The sequence below is a fragment of the Oncorhynchus mykiss genome, unplaced genomic scaffold, assembly GCF_013265735.2.
Source record: "Oncorhynchus mykiss isolate Arlee unplaced genomic scaffold, USDA_OmykA_1.1 un_scaffold_190, whole genome shotgun sequence".
In the NCBI taxonomy this organism is placed as follows: Eukaryota; Metazoa; Chordata; class Actinopteri; order Salmoniformes; family Salmonidae; genus Oncorhynchus; species Oncorhynchus mykiss.
This window is the reverse complement of record NW_023493676.1, coordinates 137,491-156,236: the sequence shown is the minus strand read 5'-3', so window position 1 is coordinate 156,236 and position 18,746 is coordinate 137,491. Positions and strand designations below refer to the sequence as shown.

At 43.8% G+C, this 18,746-nt stretch overlaps 1 protein-coding gene across 1 annotated transcript in view; it reads left to right on the top strand.

The window, feature by feature from the left end:
• LOC110515529 (zinc finger protein 271-like) overlaps positions 1-7,479 on the top strand; it is a 42,951-nt gene extending 35,472 nt beyond the window's left edge. Inside the window, exon 8 of the mRNA XM_036972708.1 lies at positions 6,007-7,479. Coding sequence (XP_036828603.1) covers positions 6,007-7,137 — 1,131 coding nt within the window. The 3' untranslated portion in view covers positions 7,138-7,479. The remainder of the gene's footprint in view (positions 1-6,006) is intronic.
• Positions 7,480-18,746: the final 11,267 nt, after the last annotated feature.

Sequence of the window (18,746 nt, the reverse complement as noted above, 5' to 3'; positions counted from 1 at the left end):
TCCATTAGCTCTGTTGACTATGATGTTATGCATGATCAGGGGTGTATACATTCCGCCGATTCTGTTGACAACCAGGATAAACATACGTGAATTTGTCCAATAGAACCTCTATTTCAGCTAGATGCAGGCGAGAGTGTGCAAGGCGATATTGAATGTGTCACTGTCTGTCACCTCAACCTTTTCTCTCAACCTGTGTGAACCTACATTCTAAACTTTCATTCATAGGCTAGGTTGCTACCTCATGATGGGTATAGGGGAAATGTTAGTATCATCTAGTAGTCTAAACCTATCGCTGTTACATTGAACAGGGTGAATGGAATATGAATGACAGTCATCTAATATGCTGTAATATAAATAAAGCCATGAATCAACAAATCGTCCTGCCTCAACTTAAACGGCACTGACAGCCACTGTTTGGATGGTGGACGATTCTTGGGAAACTGTTGAGCTGTAAAAACCCAGCAACATTGCAGTTATTGACACAAACCGATGAGCCTGGCACCTACTACCATACCCTGTTCAAAGACACTTAAATATGTTGTCTTCCCCATTCACCATCTGAGTGGCACACATGCACAATCCATGTCTCAAGGCTTAAAATTTCTTATTTAACCTGTCTCCCCCCTTCATCTACACTGATTGAAGTGGATTTAACTAGTGACATCAATAAGGGATCGTAGCTTTAGCCTGGATTCACCTAGTCAGTCTAAGTCATGGAAGGAGCAGGTGTTCTTAATGTTTTGTATACTCAGTGCAAAGCACCACAGATATTCAAGAGCTATTTGCATGTGATGCATTTGTTCTGTTGTTTACAGTATGATTTGTATCGTATAGAGCGTGGCTTTAAGGGGAAAGTATGGTCACATCTGATAAAAACAAATGTGAAAAATTAAGAGTATTAACAGAAATGTGTTTTAACACACTACCTATTCGTATAAGTATTTATTTATTATCCACATATTCATATTAAGCTTCTACGTCGGTGTACAGGAAAGTATCATTTGTAAGACGTAAGAGAAAATATATCAGTTTATTGTTAAATTATTATGACGCTCTTTCCAACACAAAAAGTGTAGTACCTATTGTTTCCAAACTGCGTTACCCACTCCAGCCAGCTGATGGCGATGGGCGTCTTTCAGGTGATGCTTCTTGCGTGACGTGTAATGGACTGGACGGGACGCTTCTTCAGGAACAACAAGGCGCCAACTCTTTCAACCACCTCGGTAGCCTGCTAGACAACATAAAACTAAAATATTGATTCTTTAGACCATGTTATTGTACATTAGCTAATCTCAGTGTTTTAGAAAAATTTCGGTTGACGTATCTACTGGTGAACTTTAACATAATGTGCTGGTTCAATTTGCAAACTTGTTAAAGATTGATCCTGAGGTTAGCACTAGGCTAGTCGCTAATGCTAGCTAGCTAACATCCCTGACCATGAGCTCACTGAACTACTCCTCCCTTGCTAATGAAGAGGTCTGCTTTACGGAGAAAGAATCTTTCAGAATGAAAAAGGAGGAAGAGGAGGCTGTTATAGTGAAAGAAGAGAAAGAACCTTTTAGAGAGGAAGAGGATGCTATCTTAATAAACGTGAAGGGTGAAGACGTTTTGAGAGTGAAAAAGGAGGAGACAGAAGATCCGATTGGCACCAGTGAGTACTGTCTTAAAAACAGGGACACAAACTATGCAGTTGTTGAACTAATGTGGGGTTTTTAATGGCCATTCTTACTGTAGGAATTGTTAAATGGTCGATCTGCCATTGGTTCATATACTTTTGGGACTTTTCAATTAGATGTATTGAATTCTCCATGTGGTCAACATTAAAGTTCCCCTCATCTAGTATAACAGTCTTTTAAAATTCAATATTGCTGCGTATGTTCTACTTAAAATATTAAAAAGGCACCCATTTTGTGGAACAACCCTTTTACATTTGCATCACAAATATTTTTTTTAGGAAATCAAGATGAAAGTGGCCATTTTAGGCTCTTTTTAGACATAGTCATGCCTCTTGTAAGACTCTGTGATTGCAATAGAAGATCATAAGTTTACCATCTGTTTGATGTTCTCATTCACACAGGAGAGAGACATGACTATGGTGGATCCTCTGCGGAGCCTCAACAACATCCTGATGCTGACGAGGCAGAGAAGAGTCTCTCCAGATCAGAACACCAGATGGTACAGCTTGGTCTGGTCTAGCATACAGCTTGCTTTATCGGCTTGGGCTGGGTTTCTGTAGAGCACTTTATGACAACAGTGACATCACCATCCATAATGATGTGTATCTGTGTCCCCTCTTTATGGTTACTAGGACAACGCTAGCCCTTCCAGCCTCCCGGAGTCCATGTGTCGTGCCTCTCCCGGTCGCACCTTACTGCTGGGTATGAAGAGGTTGTCTGTGCTGCTGGTGGACTTCAGGAAAACAACGGGGCTGAGTGGAACTGTGAGGGGAGGAGAAGAGATGAAAGGATCAGATTTGACTCATCAAAGTAAGTGCTGTAGTTTAGTTTGAACAAATACAATAGATCTGCCCACCGGTATCTGTTACCAGGACAACCAGTGGAGTTCTGTTAGTTGACAGGAAGATAGACTGGTGGATATGGATGTTATGAATATCATAACACTGAAAAATTATTCTGCCAATGAAAAGAGAGAAACCAATAGACCATATGAAACCTTGATGAAAGTTAGCTTTAGAGAGAAAATTTCAAGATGATCCAATGGAAGGGGCTTGTTTTACAAAAACTTATCCTTAAAACATGGATATTACATTGCCTGTCCCAGTCAACCCCCCTATCTTTATAAGACTGTTGAACAGGCAAACTAAACTCTAGACACTGTTAATTAATTAACTAATACTGAGGAAAGCTGTGATCAGGTTTATAGGGAAGGACATTCAATAAACACAGCACTTAAAAATGACTGATTGGCTGAGAGAAATTGATGACGATAAAAATATTGTTTGGGCTGTTTTGTTAGACTTCAGTGCGGCTTTTGACATTATCGATCGTAGTCTGCTGCTGAAAAAACGTATGGCCTTACACCCCCTGCTATATTGTGGATGAAGAGTTTTTCTTTTAAAATGTGACCTTTATTTAACTAGGCAAGTCGGTTAAGAACAAATTCTTATTTTCAATGACGACCTAGGACTGCCTTGTTCAGGGGCAGAACGACAGAGTTTTACCTTGTCAACTCAGGGATTCGATCCAGCAATCTCTCGGTTACTAGCCTACCGCTCTAACCACTAGGCTACCTGCCGCCCCAGAGCTACCTGTCTAACAGAACACAAAGAGTGTTCTTTAATGGAAGCCTGTACAACAAAATCAAGGTAGAATCAGGAATTCCCAGGGCAGCTGTTTGGCACCTACCTTTTTCAATCTTTACCAACGACATGCCAACGACATTTGAGTAAAGCCAGTGTGTGTCTGTATGCGGATGACTCAACACCGTACACGTCAGCTACCACGGAAACTGAAATGACTGCAACACTTACAAAGAGCTGCAGTGAGTTTCAGAATGGGTGTCAAGGAATAATAATAATATTTCAGATTACCTTAAGTTACATGGCCTACTATGCTAATTCTGTAGCGGTATTGTTAGAGGGGGGTAAAGATAAAGTTTTGTTGGTGCGCCAGGCAGGTATTAACCCTAGTTATTAAAGTTAGTTGAATAGAATCCCTGTAGTGCTGTCCTGAAACAGCTGCAAAACGTGACTAGTCACTTTTATTTTCCCCGGCACAAGGTGCACCTGTGTAATAATCAAGCTGGTCAATCAGCTTCTTGATATGCCACACCTGTCAGGTGGATGGATTATCTTGGCAGAGAATACATGTTAACTAACTAATGTTAACTAACAGGGATGTAAAAGATTATTGTAGTTTCTATCAGTTTTAGGAACATCTTTCCAAATATTTCACTTTATTTTTTACTTTACCCAAAATATCACATCAGCGATAGTCAAAATGTTGAAAACCTGTGAACGTCTAAATAATAAATTGGGCCACTAAAACAGCAAGTGTCGAACCCTTTCAACAACGGGGAGATTTTACTGATGTGCTTTGTGTCTTCAACTTAAAAACAAGTTTTGGACTTCCACTTAAAATTACTTATTTACTTATTTTATGTTTAAGGAAGTGTGTACAGTCGTGGCCAAAAGTTTTGAGAATGACACACATGTTAATTTTCACCAAATCTGCTGCCTCAGTTTGTATGATGGCAATTTGCATATACTCCAGAATGTTATGAAGAGTGTTCAGATGAGTTGCAATTAATTGCAAAGTCCCTATTTTCTATGCAAATTAACTGAATCTCCCCCAAAACTGGAAGCTTCAAAAGGAGGGTGGTGCTTGGAATCATTGTTCTTCATATGTCACCCACGGTTACCTGCAAGGAAACACGTGCCGTCCTCATTGCTTTGCACAAAAAGGGCTTCACAGGCAAGGATATAGCTGCCAGTAAGATTGCACCAAAATCAACCATTTATCGGATCATCAAGAACTTCAAGGAGAGCGGTTCAATTGTTGTGAAGAAGGCTTGTTGATTCAGCTGCGGGATCGGGGCACCAACAGTACAGAGCTTGCTCAGGAATGGCAGCAGGCAGGTGTGAGTGCATCTGCACGCACAGTGAAGCGAAGACTTTTGGTGTCAAGAAGGACAGCAAAGAAAGCACTTCTCTCCAGGAAAAACATCAGGGACATACTGATATTCTGCAAAAGTTACAGGGATTGGTGAGACTGCTGAGGACTGGGGTAAAGTCATTTTCTCTGAATCCCCTTTCCGAATGTTTGGGGCATCCGGAAAAAAGCTTGTCCGGAGAAGGCAAGGTGAGCGCTACCATCAGTCCTGTGTCATGCCAACAGTAAAGCATCCTGAGACCATTCATGTGTGAGTTGCTTCTCAGCCAAGGGTGTGGGCTCACTCACAATGTTGCCTAAGAACACAGCCATGAATAAAGAATGGTACCAACATTCATGTGTGAGTTGCTTCTCAGCCAAGGGTGTGGGTTCACTCACAATGTTGCCTAAGAACACAGCCATGAATAAAGAATGGTACCAACACATCCTCCGAGTGCAACTTCTCCCAACCATCCAGGAACAGTTCGGTGACGAACAATGCCTTTTCCAGCATGATGGAGCACCTTGCCATAAGGCAAAAGTGATAACTAAGTGGCTCGGGTAACAAAACATCAGTATTTTGGGTCCATGGCCAGGAAACTCCCCAGACCTTAATCCCATTGAGAACTTGTGGTCAATCATCAAGAGGCGGGTGGACAAACATGAAAAAAACACAATTCTGACAAAATCCAAGCATTGATTATGCAAGAATGGGCTGCCGTTAGTCAGGATGTGGCCCAGAAGTTAATTGACAGCATGCCAGGGCAGATTGCAGAGGTCTTGAAAAAGAAGGGTCAACACTGCAAATATATACACTGCATCAACTTAATGTCATTGTAAATAAAAACCTTTGACACTTATGAAATGCTTGTAATTATACTTCAGCATTCCATAGTAACATCTGACAAAAATATCTAAAGACACTGAAGCAGCAAACTTTGTGGAAATTCATATTTTTCATTCTCAAAACTTTTGACCACGACTGTAGGTCGCATTCTGTATCATACAGCTATGAAAGTTATATATTTAGAACTACCTGCTCGATTGGAATCCAGTGACGTCTGTGTCTTGAGTGTCCTAGAACTGTTTAGTTTTTTGTGTTCTGACGAAAATAGAATGAATAAATAAGTAGTGTAAACATTGTCAGTAATTACCAGGAAACTTTACAACATTTGTTTTAAAATCACACTGAGATTGTTAAAACGGGCCTTAGGTTATTGAGGGATCTGATTAGGATTTACCCTCGTAGCAAGGCCGTTTTATCATGTGGAGGTTTCATTCGGGTCTCTATTTAAAAAAAACACTGTCTTTGGCAGGAGAAAGACCAGATTCAGAGGAACCAGAGCCAGGGACGTCCAAACCAGCAAGACGACACCAGTGTTCCCACTGTGGAAAGGGTTGTAACCACTTATGTGAGCTGAAACAACATGAGAGAATACACACCGGGGAGAAGCCTTACCACTGCTCCCAGTGTGGAAAGAGTTTTAACCAGAAAGGAAACCTGAAAACTCATGAGAGAATACACACAAGGGAAGGGAAGCCTTACCGCTGCATGCAGTGTGGAAAGAGTTTTAACGATTTGGGGAAGCTGGAACGGCACGAGAGAATACACAGAGGGGAGAAGCCTTACCACTGCTCCCAGTGTGGAAAGCGTTTTAACGATTTGGGGAAGCTGGAACGGCACGAGAGAATACACAGAGGGGAGAAGCCTTACCACTGCTCCCAGTGTGGAAAGGGTTGTAACAATTTGGGGACGCTGAAACGACACGAGAGAATACACACAGGGGAGAAGCCTTACCACTGCTCCCACTGTGGAAAGCGTTTTAACGATTTGTGGAAGGTGAAACGACATGAGAGAATACACACAGGGGAGAAGCCTTACCACTGCTCCCACTGTGGAAAGTGTTTCAACCAGTCAGGGGAGCTGAAACGACATGAGAGAATACACACAGGGGAGAAGCCTATGCACACAGGGGAGAAGCCTTACCACTGCTCCCACTGTGGAAAGTGTTTCGTCCAGTCAGGGGAGCTGAAACGACATGAGAGAATACACACAGGGGAGAAGCCTTACCACTGCTCGCAATGTGAAAAGATGTATAGGCAGAAAGGACACCTAAAAGCTCATGAGAAAATTCATACTGGGGAGAAGCCTTACCAATGCTCCCAGTGTGGAAAGTGTTTCACCTGGGCAGGGTATCTGAAAAAACACGAAAGAATACACACAGGGGAAAAGCCTTACCCCTGCTCCCAGTGTGGCAAGTGTTTCAATGAGACAGGGGATCTGAAAAAACACGAAAGAATACACACAGGGGAGAAGCCTTACCCCTGCTCCCATTGTGGCAAGTGTTTTAACCAGTTAGGGGCCCTGAAACAGCACAAGAGAATACACACAGGGGAGAAGCTTTACCACTGCTCCCAGTGTGGCAAGTGTTTTAACCAGTTAGGGACCCTGAAACAGCACAAGATCATACACACAGGGGAGATGCATTACCACTCCTCCCAGGGCGCAAAGCATTTGCCCATTTAGGAAGCCTGAAAGAACATGAGACACAGAGGAGAAGGCTTTACAGAAGATTAGATTTTGGGAAAACATATTACTCATAACAGTCACGTAAACATCATTAGAGAATCTACACAGGAGAGAGAAATTACTTCTCTTAGCATGTATATTGATATTTCACATCTCATTGACTCACAACTCATCAGAGAACATACACAGTGCTCCCATTGTCTTATATTGTTGACTGATAATGTGTTGACCTGTTTTTACCAGATGAAATTGCTTCTTCCAATTATTGATAAACATGTACATGTTAAGAAACTGACTGTTAAATATGTAAAGGCTCCATGGATTGATGAGGAATTTAAAAACTGTATGTTTGAAAGAGTTGGGGCAAAAGGAGTGGCTAATAAGTCTGGCTGCACATCTGTACTGCAAATTGAGAAATGATGTGACTAAACTCAACAAAAATAATCAACTCATTAAGAAGCCAAGATCAATGATATAAAGAATGATGGAAAAAAACATCATGAAAGAAAAGCAGTGCAAGTATTGAATGTTGTAAAGTTAGTGTGGGAGAGGTGGAACAATTGGTATCGATCAATAATGACAAACCTCCTGGCATTGACAACTTAGATGGAAAGCTACTGAGGACAGTAGCTGACTCTATAGCCACTCCTATCTGACATATTTTTAACATGAGCCTAGAGGAAAGTCTTTGTTTTCAGGCCTGGAGGGAAGCCAAATTAATCCACTACCTAGTCATGTAAGACTGGAAGTAAGACTGGAACATAGTATCAACAAGAACTCTTAGTTCCCTTTATCCATCTGTTACCTAAAATATAGTTTTAACACACAGACATCTGACTTTGTACAGTTGACCTTTTCATGCACTTGCAAGGTGTCTACCACTGATTCTTTATCTCAAGCTAAAGCAAAACATGAATCATTGTACTTTTGTCATCACAGGTGTTCCTATAATGTACAGATATCATCACAGTTCTTACAAGTCAAATGACACACATCTCTGACACACACACTTATCCCACCAGACATGCCACCGGGGGTCTTTTCACAGTTCACAAGATTCCAGAACAAATTCAAGAAAGCGTACAGTATTATATAGGGCCCTTATTGCATGGAACTTCCTTCCATCTCATATTGCTCAAATAAATAGCAAACCTGGTTTAAAAAAAACAGATAAAGCAACACCTCTCCCCTATTTGACCTAGGTAGTTTGTGTGTATGCATTGATATGGAGGCTACGTGTGCCTTTTGCAAAATGTATGTAGTTCTGTCCTTGAGCTGTTCTTGTCTATTGATGTTCTGTATTATTGTCACGCCATAGAGGTTTTTATTCTCTATTTGGGTTGGGCCAGGGTGTGACTCGGGTGGGAATTCCAGTTTATTTATTTCTATGTTTTCTATTTCTTTGTTTTTTTGGCCAGTGTGGTTCCCAATCAGGGACAGCTGTCTATCGTTGTCTCTAATTGTGAATCATACTTAGGCAGCCTTTTTCCACCTGTGTTTTTTGGGTAGTTGTTTTCTGTATAGTTGATTTGTCTTACAGAACTGTTCATTCTTCTCTTTGTTATTTTGTTCTAATGTTTTTTGATTAAATAAAAATCATGAACACTTACCACGCTGCGCTTTGGTCCATGCCTTCCAACGAGAGACGTGACAATTATGTCATATTTTGTGTTGACCGCGGGAGGGGTAGCTGCTGCTTTTGCTACAGCTAATGGGGATCCTAGTAAAATACCAAATACCAAACTCTGTTGTTCTCTCTGAGCTCAGAAATAAAGAATCTTGGTTTGACTTGGACTCCAGCAGATCCTTATATTATAATATCCACTACAACTCACCCACAGATTGCTATTTCATGATTGTCTCAATGAAGAGTTCCTCATTCCACTTTCTTGTGGGTATTTACAAGCCTCCCACTGGTTGAATAAACGTTGTTTCCACGTCAAATTAAAAAACATCCTTAACATTGATGAACCTTCACTATCTTCATCCCTTAACTAGCAACATTAACTATTGTCTATAGTTATTCTCAATGACATTCCTGGCCTTATGAAATCCTAGCTAAATACAATGTTCCCACCCGTTTTCATGTCTTTGGTTATGCAAACATTTGTTTATTAGATTATATTTCTCATTAAGATGAATATAGTTTTAATTCTGCATGGGTCACGCATTGCTTTGGTCATGTGGTCCCTTATGGGTCAATGATTTTAATTAGAATATAGCAATTATGCTCTCTCCTCAATCACTTACAGTTTCTTTGGAAAGTATTCAGACCTCTTGACTTGTAGGTTTAGGTCATCAGTAAAGGGGACATCTTAAATATTACAATGACCCTTTCAAAGACAGACATCCCCCGGACCACCCCCTATAACTATTTTTAAAAGGGTAAAAATCTGTTTTCTATAGCATTAAGGTGAGGGCGTTGTGATGCCCATTCCAATAACTTAACTTTGTTGTCCTTAAGCCATTTTGCCACAACTTTGGAAGTATGCTTGGCGTCATTGTCCATTTGGAAGACCCATTTGCGACCAAGCTTTAACTTCCTGACTGATGTCTTGAGATGTTGCTTCAATATATTCACATAATTTTCCAACCCCATGATACCATCTATTTTGTGAAGCCCCAGTCCTTCCTGCAGCGAAGCACCCCCACAACGTGATGCTGCCACCTGTGTGCTTCACGGTTGGGATGGTGTTCTTCGGCTTGCAAGCATCCCCCTTTTTCCTCCGATCATAACGATGGTCATGATGGCCAAACAGTTCTATTTTTGTTTCATCAGACCAGAGGACGCCTTCAGGCGTTTGGAAATCGCTGTCAGAAATATGTGTATAGGTGACAGGGAAGTCAGGCGCAGGAGAGTCAAACGGAGTGTAAAATGGAGTCTTTTAATAATGTCCAAGTAACATGCTCCATAACACTAAATAGAAACATGAATATAAACAAATATGGGTACGAAGACCCGTCGCGCACCTATACAACAAAAAACACTACACTGACAATAAACAATCTCTGACAAAGACATGAGGGGAAACAGAGGGTTAAATACACAACAGGTAATGAATGGGATTGAAAACAGGTGTGTGGGAAGACAAGACAAAACCAATGGAAAATGAAAAATTGATCAATGATGGCTAGAAGACCGGTGACGTCGAACGCCGAGCACCGCCCGAACAAGGAGAGGCAACGAGTCGTGACAGTACCCCCCCCCCCCCTCTGACGCGCGGCTCAAGCCGCGCGTCGACACCGGCCTCGGGGATGACCCGGAGGGCGAGGTGCAGGGCGATCCGGATGGAGACGGTGGAATTCTGATAACATGGAAGGATCTAACACGTCCTCCACCGGAACCCAGCATCTCTCCTCCGGCCCGTAACCCTCCCAGTCCACGAGGTACTGAAGGCCCCTCGCCCGACATCTCGAATCCAAAATGGATCGAACAGAGTATGCCGGGACCCCCTCGATGTCTAGAGGAGGCGGAGGAACATCTCGCACTTCAGCCTCCTGGAGCGGGCCAGCCACCACCGGCCTGAGGAGAGACACATGTAACGAGGGGTTAATACGGTAATTAGTGGGCAGTTGTAACCTATAACATACCTCGTTCACTCTCCTCAGGACTTTAAACGGCCCCACAAACCGCGGACCCAGCTTCCGGCAGAGCAGGCGGAGGGGCAGGTTTCGGGTCGAGAGCCAGACCCTGTCCCCTGGTGCGAACACTGGGGCCTCACTGCGGCGACGGTCTGCGCCAATTTTCTGGCGCCTTATGGCACTCCTGTACTCCCTGTTCACCCACGACTGCGTGGCCACGCACGCCTCCAACTCAATCATCAAGTTTGCGGACGACACAACAGTGGTAGGCTTGATTACCAACAACGACGAGACGGCCTACAGGGAGGAGGTGAGGGCCCTCGGAGTGTGGTGTCAGGAAAATAACCTCACACTCAACGTCAACAAAACTAAGGAGATGATTGTGGACTTCAGGAAACAGCAGAGGGAACACCCCCCTATCCACATCGATGGAACAGTAGTGGAGAGGGTAGCAAGTTTTAAGTTCCTCGGCATACACATCACAGACAAACTGAATTGGTCCACTCACACAGACAGCATCGTGAAGAAGGCGCAGCATCCAGAAGGCGAGGTCAGTACAGGTGCTTCAAAGCTGGGACCGAGAGACTGAAAAACAGCTTCTATCTCAAGGCCATCAGACTGTTAAACAGCCACCACTAACATTGAGTGGCTGCTGCCAACACACTGTCAATGACACTGACTCAACTCCAGCCACTTTAATAATGGGAATTGATGGGAAATGATGTAAATATATCACTAGCCACTTTAACCAATGCTACCTTATATAATGTTACTTACCCTACATTATTCATCTCATATGCATACGTATATACTGTACTCTATATCATCGACTGCATCCTTATGTAATACATGTATCACTAGCCACTTTAACTATGCCACTTTGTTTACATACTCATCTCATATGTTATACTGTACTCGATATCATCTACTGTATCTTGCCTATGCTGCTCTGTACCATCACTCATTCATATATCCTTATGCACATATTCTTTATCCCCTTACACTGTGTATAAGACAGTAGTTTTTTGGAATTGTTAGTTAGATTACTTGTTCGTTATTACTGCATTGTTGGAACTAGAAGCACAAGCATTTCGCTACACTCGCATTAACATCTGCTAACCATGTGTATGTGACAAATACAATTTGATTTGATTTGATTTGAAGGTGGACGTGGGCTGCCTCCCAGGTTTCCTCAGCGCACCGAAACCAATTGTCCACCGCAGGGGCCTCGGTCTGGCTCTGATGCCAAGGATCCAGAACTGGCTGATACCCTAATACACATTGAAAAGGAGTAAGGTTAGTGGAGGAGTGACGTAGCGAGTTCTAAGCCATCTCTGCCCAGGGCACGAACTTTGCCCACTCCCCCGGCCGATCCTGGCAATAAGACCGCAGAAACCTACCCACATCCTGGTTAACTCTCTCCACCTGCCCATTACTCTAGGGGTGAAAACCTGAGGTAAGACTAACCGAGATCCCCAGACGCTCCATGAACGCCTTCCAGACCCTTGATGTGAACTGAGGACCCCGATCAGACACTATATCCTCAGGCACCCCATAGTGCCGGAAAACGTGTGTAAACAGGGCCTCTGCAGTTTGTAAGGCCGTAGGGAGACCGGGCAAAGGGAGGAGACGACAGGACTTTGAAAACCGATCCACAATGACCAGGATTGTGGTGTAACCCTGTGAAGGTGGAAGATCAGTCAAAAAATCCACCGACAGGTGCGACCACGGCCGTTGAGGAACTGGTAGAGGTTGTAGCTTACCTCTGGGCAGGTGTCTAGGAGCCTTGCACACTGAGCAGGAAGAAACATAAATCCTCACGTCCTTAGCTAAAGTGGGCCACCAGTACCTCCCATCAAGACAGCGCATCATCTGACCTATCCCAGGATGACCAGAGGAGGGTGACGTGTGAGCCCAATAGATCAATCGGTCGCGGACAGCAGACGGAACGTACAGACGACCAGCTGGACACTCAGGGGGAGAGGGCTCTGCATGTGGCGCCCGCTCAATGTCCGCGTCCAGCTCCCACACTACAGGCGCCACCAGACACGAAGCTGGGAGTATGGGAGTGGGATCCATGGATCGCTCCTCTGTGTCATACAGCCGAGACAATGCGTCTGCCTTAACGTTCTGGGAGCCTGGTCTGTAAGAAAGAGTAAACACAAAACGAGTGAAAAACATGGCCCACCTTGCCTGTCGAGGATTCAATCTCTTTGCCTGCCGGATGTACTCCAGATTGCGGTGGTCAGTCCAGATGAGAAAAGGGTGTTTAGCCCCCTCAAGCCAATGCCTTCACACCTTCAAGGCTTCTACGACAGCTAACAGCTCTCGGTTCCCCACATCACAGTTTCGCTCCGCCGGGCTGAGCTTCTTCGAAAAGAAAGCACAGGGGCGAAGCTTCAGTGGCGTACCCGAACGCTGAGAGAGCACTGCTCCTATCCCAGCTTCGGATGCGTCCACCTCCACTATGAATGGCAAAGAGGGATCCGGATGAGCCAACACAGGCACCGAGGTAAACAGAGTCTTCAGGTGCCCAAAAGCCCTGTTCGCCTCAGCCGACCACTGCAAGCGCACCGGGGCCCCCTTTAGCAGTGAGGTAATGGGAGCAGCCACCTGACCAAAACCCCGGATTAACCTCCGGTAGTAATTGGCAAACTCCAAAAAACGCTGCACCTCCTTTACCGTGGTTGGAGTCGGCCAATTACGCACGGCTGTAATGCGGTCGCTCTCCATCTCCACTCCTGAAGTGGAAATCCGATGCCCTAGGAAGGAGATGGATTGTTGGAAGAACAAGCATTTCTCAGCCTTGACATATAGATCATGCTCTAACAGGCAACCAAGCACCCTGCGCACCAGGGACACATGCTCGGCGCGAGTAGCGGAGTATATCAGAATATCATCGATATACACCACTACACCCTGCCCGTGCAGGTCCCTGAAGATCTCATCTACAAATGATTGGAAAACTGATGGAGCATTCATCAACCCATATGGCATGACAAGGTACTCATAATGACCTGAGGTGGTGCTAAATGCCGTCTTCCACTCATCACCCTTCCGAATACGCACCAGATTGTACGCACTCCTGAGATCCAATTTTGTGAAAAAACGTGCATTAACTCAATAACTGTATTGATCAGAGGTAGCGGGTAACTATATTTCACTGTGATTTTATTAAGACCTCGATAATCAATGCACGGGCGTAAACCGCCATCCTTTTTTTCACAAAAAATAAACTCGAAGAGACGGGTGAAATGGATGGCTGAATGAACCCCTGATGCAGGGATTCAGAGACACATGTCTTCATAGCCCCCGTTTCCGCTTGCGACAGGGGATACACGTGACTCTTGGGATATGCAGCGTCTACCAGGAGATCTATCGCACAATCCCCCCGTCGATGGGGTGGTAATTGAGTCGCCTTCTTTTTACAGAAGGCGAGAGCCAAATCGGCATATTCGGGGGGAATGCGCACGGTGGAGACCTGGTTTGGACTTTCCACCGTAGTAGCACCAACGGAAACCCCTAAAACACCTACCTGAGCACTCTCGCGACCACCCCGTGAGAGCCCTCTGTGGCCAAGAAACAGTGGGGTTATGGCAAGCTAACCAGGGTAGGCCTAGCACCACAGAATACGCAGGAGAATCAATAAGGAAAATACTAATATTCTCCTTGTGACCCTCCTGCGTTATCATACACAAAGGTGCGGTTACCTCCCTGATAAACCCTGACCCTAATGGTCGACTATCTAAGGCATGAATAGGGAAAGGCATATCCACAGGAACAACAGGGATCCCTAAACTATGAGCTAAACCTTTATTAATAAAATTCCCAGCCGCACCTGAATCTACTAGCGCCTTATACTGGGAATGCAGGGAAAAATCAGGAAAAGAGACCGAGACAAACATTAGTGCAACAGAGGGCTCTAGATGAGAATGGTTCCTACTCACCTGGGGTGATGCCAGAATGCCCTGCCTGCCTTCTCTATTCCCAGAGGAACCAACCCGGCACCGACCAGCAGTGTGCCCTCTGCGACCATGAATGGTGCTCGAGCGGGAACCCCCTCCGGTCTCCCTGCGCACCATCCCTCCCAATTCCATAGATTCGGGAGAGAGGGTGCGGGAGGATGGAACAACCAGACCCCGATCTAGATGTCCACGAGTAGCCAGCATGTTGTCCAGCTTGATGGACATGTCCACCAGCTGGTCGAAGGTGAGGGTGGTGTCTCTACAGGCCAGCTCCCGACGGACGTCCTCGCGTAGACTACAACGGTAATGGTCGATCAGGGCCCTGTCGCTCCATCCAGCGCCGGCAGCCTAAACAGGTCCTAAACTCCAAAGCAAACTCTGTGCACTCCTCGTCTCCTGCCTCAGATGATAGAGGAGCTGCTTTGCCTTCAGGTGGATGGTCGAATACTATCCGGAATTGGCGGGTGAACTCCTCAAAATGGTCCAACGCCGCATCCTCCCTTCTACACACAGCGCTGGCCCATTCCAGGGCTTTCCCGGTGAGTCATGAGACGAGGGCGTAACTCTTCTCACGGTCAGATGGTACTGGGGAGGCCGTGGCCAGATACAAGTTCAGCTTAAGGAGGAAACCCTGGCAGCCGGCAGTATCTCCGTTGTATCCCGTGGGTAGGGCTAAATGGATCTTCGGTTCCGGAGAGGAAAAATCGTTCAAGGGAGATTCCGGTTGTGGTGGTGGTGGCGCTGGAGAAACTCCCTGTCTCTCCCAGCGATCCATATTCTGGACAATGCGATCCATGACAGAGCTTAAACAGTCAATCTCCTCCGCTTGTTCCCGAACGCGTTCCTCCACCTCCATGAGCGTAGTGTCCTCTCCTGCTGACTTCATATATAGTGGTCAGAGATTCTGTCAGAAATATGTGTATAGGTGGCAGGGAAGTCAGGCGCAGGAGAGTCAAACGGACTGTATTGTACATTTGTACAATTGTACAAGTTCTCCCACTTAAAAAGATGAGAGAGGCCTGTAATTTACATCATAGGTACACTTCAACTATTACAGACAAAATGAGGGAAAAAATCCAGAAAATTACATTGTAGGGTTTTTTTTATGAATTTATTTGCAAATTATGGTGGAAAATAAGTATTTGGTCACCTACAAACAAGCAAGATTTCTGGCTCTCACAGACCTGTAACTTCTTCTTTAAGAGGCTCCTCTGTCCTCCACTCGTTACCTGTATTAATGGCACCTGTTTGAACTTGTTATCAGTATAAAATACACCTGTCCACAACCTCAAACAGTCACACTCCAAACTCCACTATGGCCAAGACCAAAGAGGTGTCAAAGGACACCAGAAACAAAATTGCGACATACAGATCGAACAAAATTGCGTCATCATAGGTACACTTCAACTATGACAGACAACCACTAGTCATGAGTGCACACGATTTGGTTTCATTTGAAGTGATCTATTTGAAGATATTTCTGTCAGAGTTGACATTGTAGGGGATAGGCTGGCTAGCCGGGTCCTCCATATTACTTCATAGCCTGTAAAAAAAACAATTCTGACATGACTTCAGCATTCTTTGGAATTCTGATCGGTTTTATGTACTGGAAAAATAGAAAAGAGAGGTGTAACTTTGCATTGGGACTTATGATGCTATACTAATGCAGATCCATATGTTACATGTGGTTACATTTAGCTACCTTCACTTTAAGGGAGTTGAATGGCCACATTTAGATGTGAAAAAATAACAGACAGAGAAAACCATTTCTATTCTAACAGTATTTGGGTCATTCTTGAGCTCTGGTAATATTTCAGTCCCACTGACTGATTTTGTATATAAATTGAAATGTCCAGTATAATGAATTGAAATAAATATAGAATTAATTTAAACCTTGTTATTACAATTCATTTTTACTAATTAATATTAAAATGAGAAGCGTAAACAGTGGAGAACAGCATACAAAAGAAGCAAGGAGAGGAACAGAGCACTGAGGAACTTGACCACTACATTCTAAACTTTCATTCATAGGCTACGTTGCTACCTCATGATGGGTATAGGGGAAATGTTAGTATCATGTAGTAGCCTAAACCTATCACTGTTACATGATGAGTATAGGGGAAATGCTAGTATCATGTAGTAGCCTAAACCTATCACTGTTACATGATGGGTATAGGCGAAATGTTAGTATCATGTAGTAGCCTAAACCTATCGCTGTTACATGATGGGTATAGGGGAAATGTTAGTATCATGTAGTAGCCTAAACCTATCGCTGTTACATGATGGGTATAGGGGAAATGTTAGTATCATGTAGCAGCCTAAACCTATCGCTGTTACATGATGGGTATAGGGGAAATGTTAGTATCATGTAGTAGCCTAAACCTACCGCTGTTACATTGAACAGGGTGAACGGAATATGAATGACAGTCATCTAATATGCTGTAATAGAAATAAGGCCATGAAAAACCAAATGGTCCTCCCTCATCTTAAACGGCACTGACCACCACTGTTTGGGTGGTGGACCATTCTTGGTACACATGGGAACTGTTGAGCTGAAAAACCCAGCAGCGTTGCAGTTCTTGACACAAACCGGGACGCCTGGCACCTACTACCATCCCCCGTTCAAAGGCACTTAAATATTTTGTCTTCCCCATTCACTCTCTAAATGGCACACATGCACAATCCATGTCTCATGTCTCAAGGCTTAAAATTCCTGATTTAACCTGACTCCCCCCTTCATCTACACTGATTGAAGTGGATTTAACTAGTGACATCAGTAAGGGATCATAGCTTTAGCCTGGATTCACCTAGTCTTTCTAAGTCATGGAAGGAGCAGCTGTTCTTAATGTTTTGTCTACCCAGTGTAAAGCACTACAGATAATCAAGTGCTATTTGCATGTGATGCATTTGCTCTGTTGTTTACAGTATGATTTGTATCGTATAGAGCGTGGCTTTAAGGGAAAAGTATGGTCACATCTAATAAAAACAAATGTGAAAAATTAACAGAGTAATAACACAAATGTGTTTTAACACACTACCTATTCGTATAAGTATTTATTCATCATCCACATATTCATATTAAGCTTCTACGTCTGTGTACAGGAAAGTATAATTTGAAAGACGTAAGAGAAAATATATCAGCTAATTGTTAAATTATTATGACGTTCTTTCCAATACAATAAGTGTCGTAACTATTGTTTCCAAACTGCGTTACCCACTCCAGTCAGCAGATGGCGATGGGCGTCTTTCAGGTGATGCTTCTTGATGACGTATAATGGACTGGACGGGACGCTTCTTCAGGAACAACAAGGCGCAAACTCTTTCAACCACCTCGGTAGCTTGCTAGACAACATAAAACTAAAATATTGATTCTTTAGACCATGTTATTGTACATGAGCTAATCTCAGTGTTTTAAACAAATTTCGGTTGACGTATCTACTGGTGAACTTTAACCTAATGTGCTTGTTCAATTTGCAAACTTGTTAAAGATTGATACTGAGGTTAGCACTAGGCTAGTCGCTAATGCTAGCTAGCTAGCTAGCTAACATCCCTGACCATGAGCTCACTGAACTACTCCTCCCTTGCTAATGAAGCGGAGGTCTGCTGTATGGAGAAAGAATCTTTCAGAATGAAAAAGGAGGAAGAGGAGGCTGTTATAGTGAAAGAAGAGAACGAACCCTTTAGAGAGGAAGAGGATGCTATCTTAATATACGTGAAGGAGAAAGACGTTTTGAGAGTGAAAAAGGAGGAGACAGAAGATCCGATTGACACCAGTGAGTTCTGTCTTAAAAACAGGGACAAACTATGCAGTTGTTGAACTAATGTGGGGTTTTTAATGGGCATTCTTACTGTAGGAATTGTTAAATGGTCGATCTGCCATTGGTTCATATACTTTTGCGACTTTTCAATTAGATGTATTGAATTCTCCATGTGGTCGGCATTAAAGTTCCCCTCATCTAGTATAACAGTCTTAAAATTCAATATTGCTGCGTATGTTCTACTTAAAATATAAAAAAGGCACCCATTTTGTGGAACAACCCTTTTACATTTGCATCACAA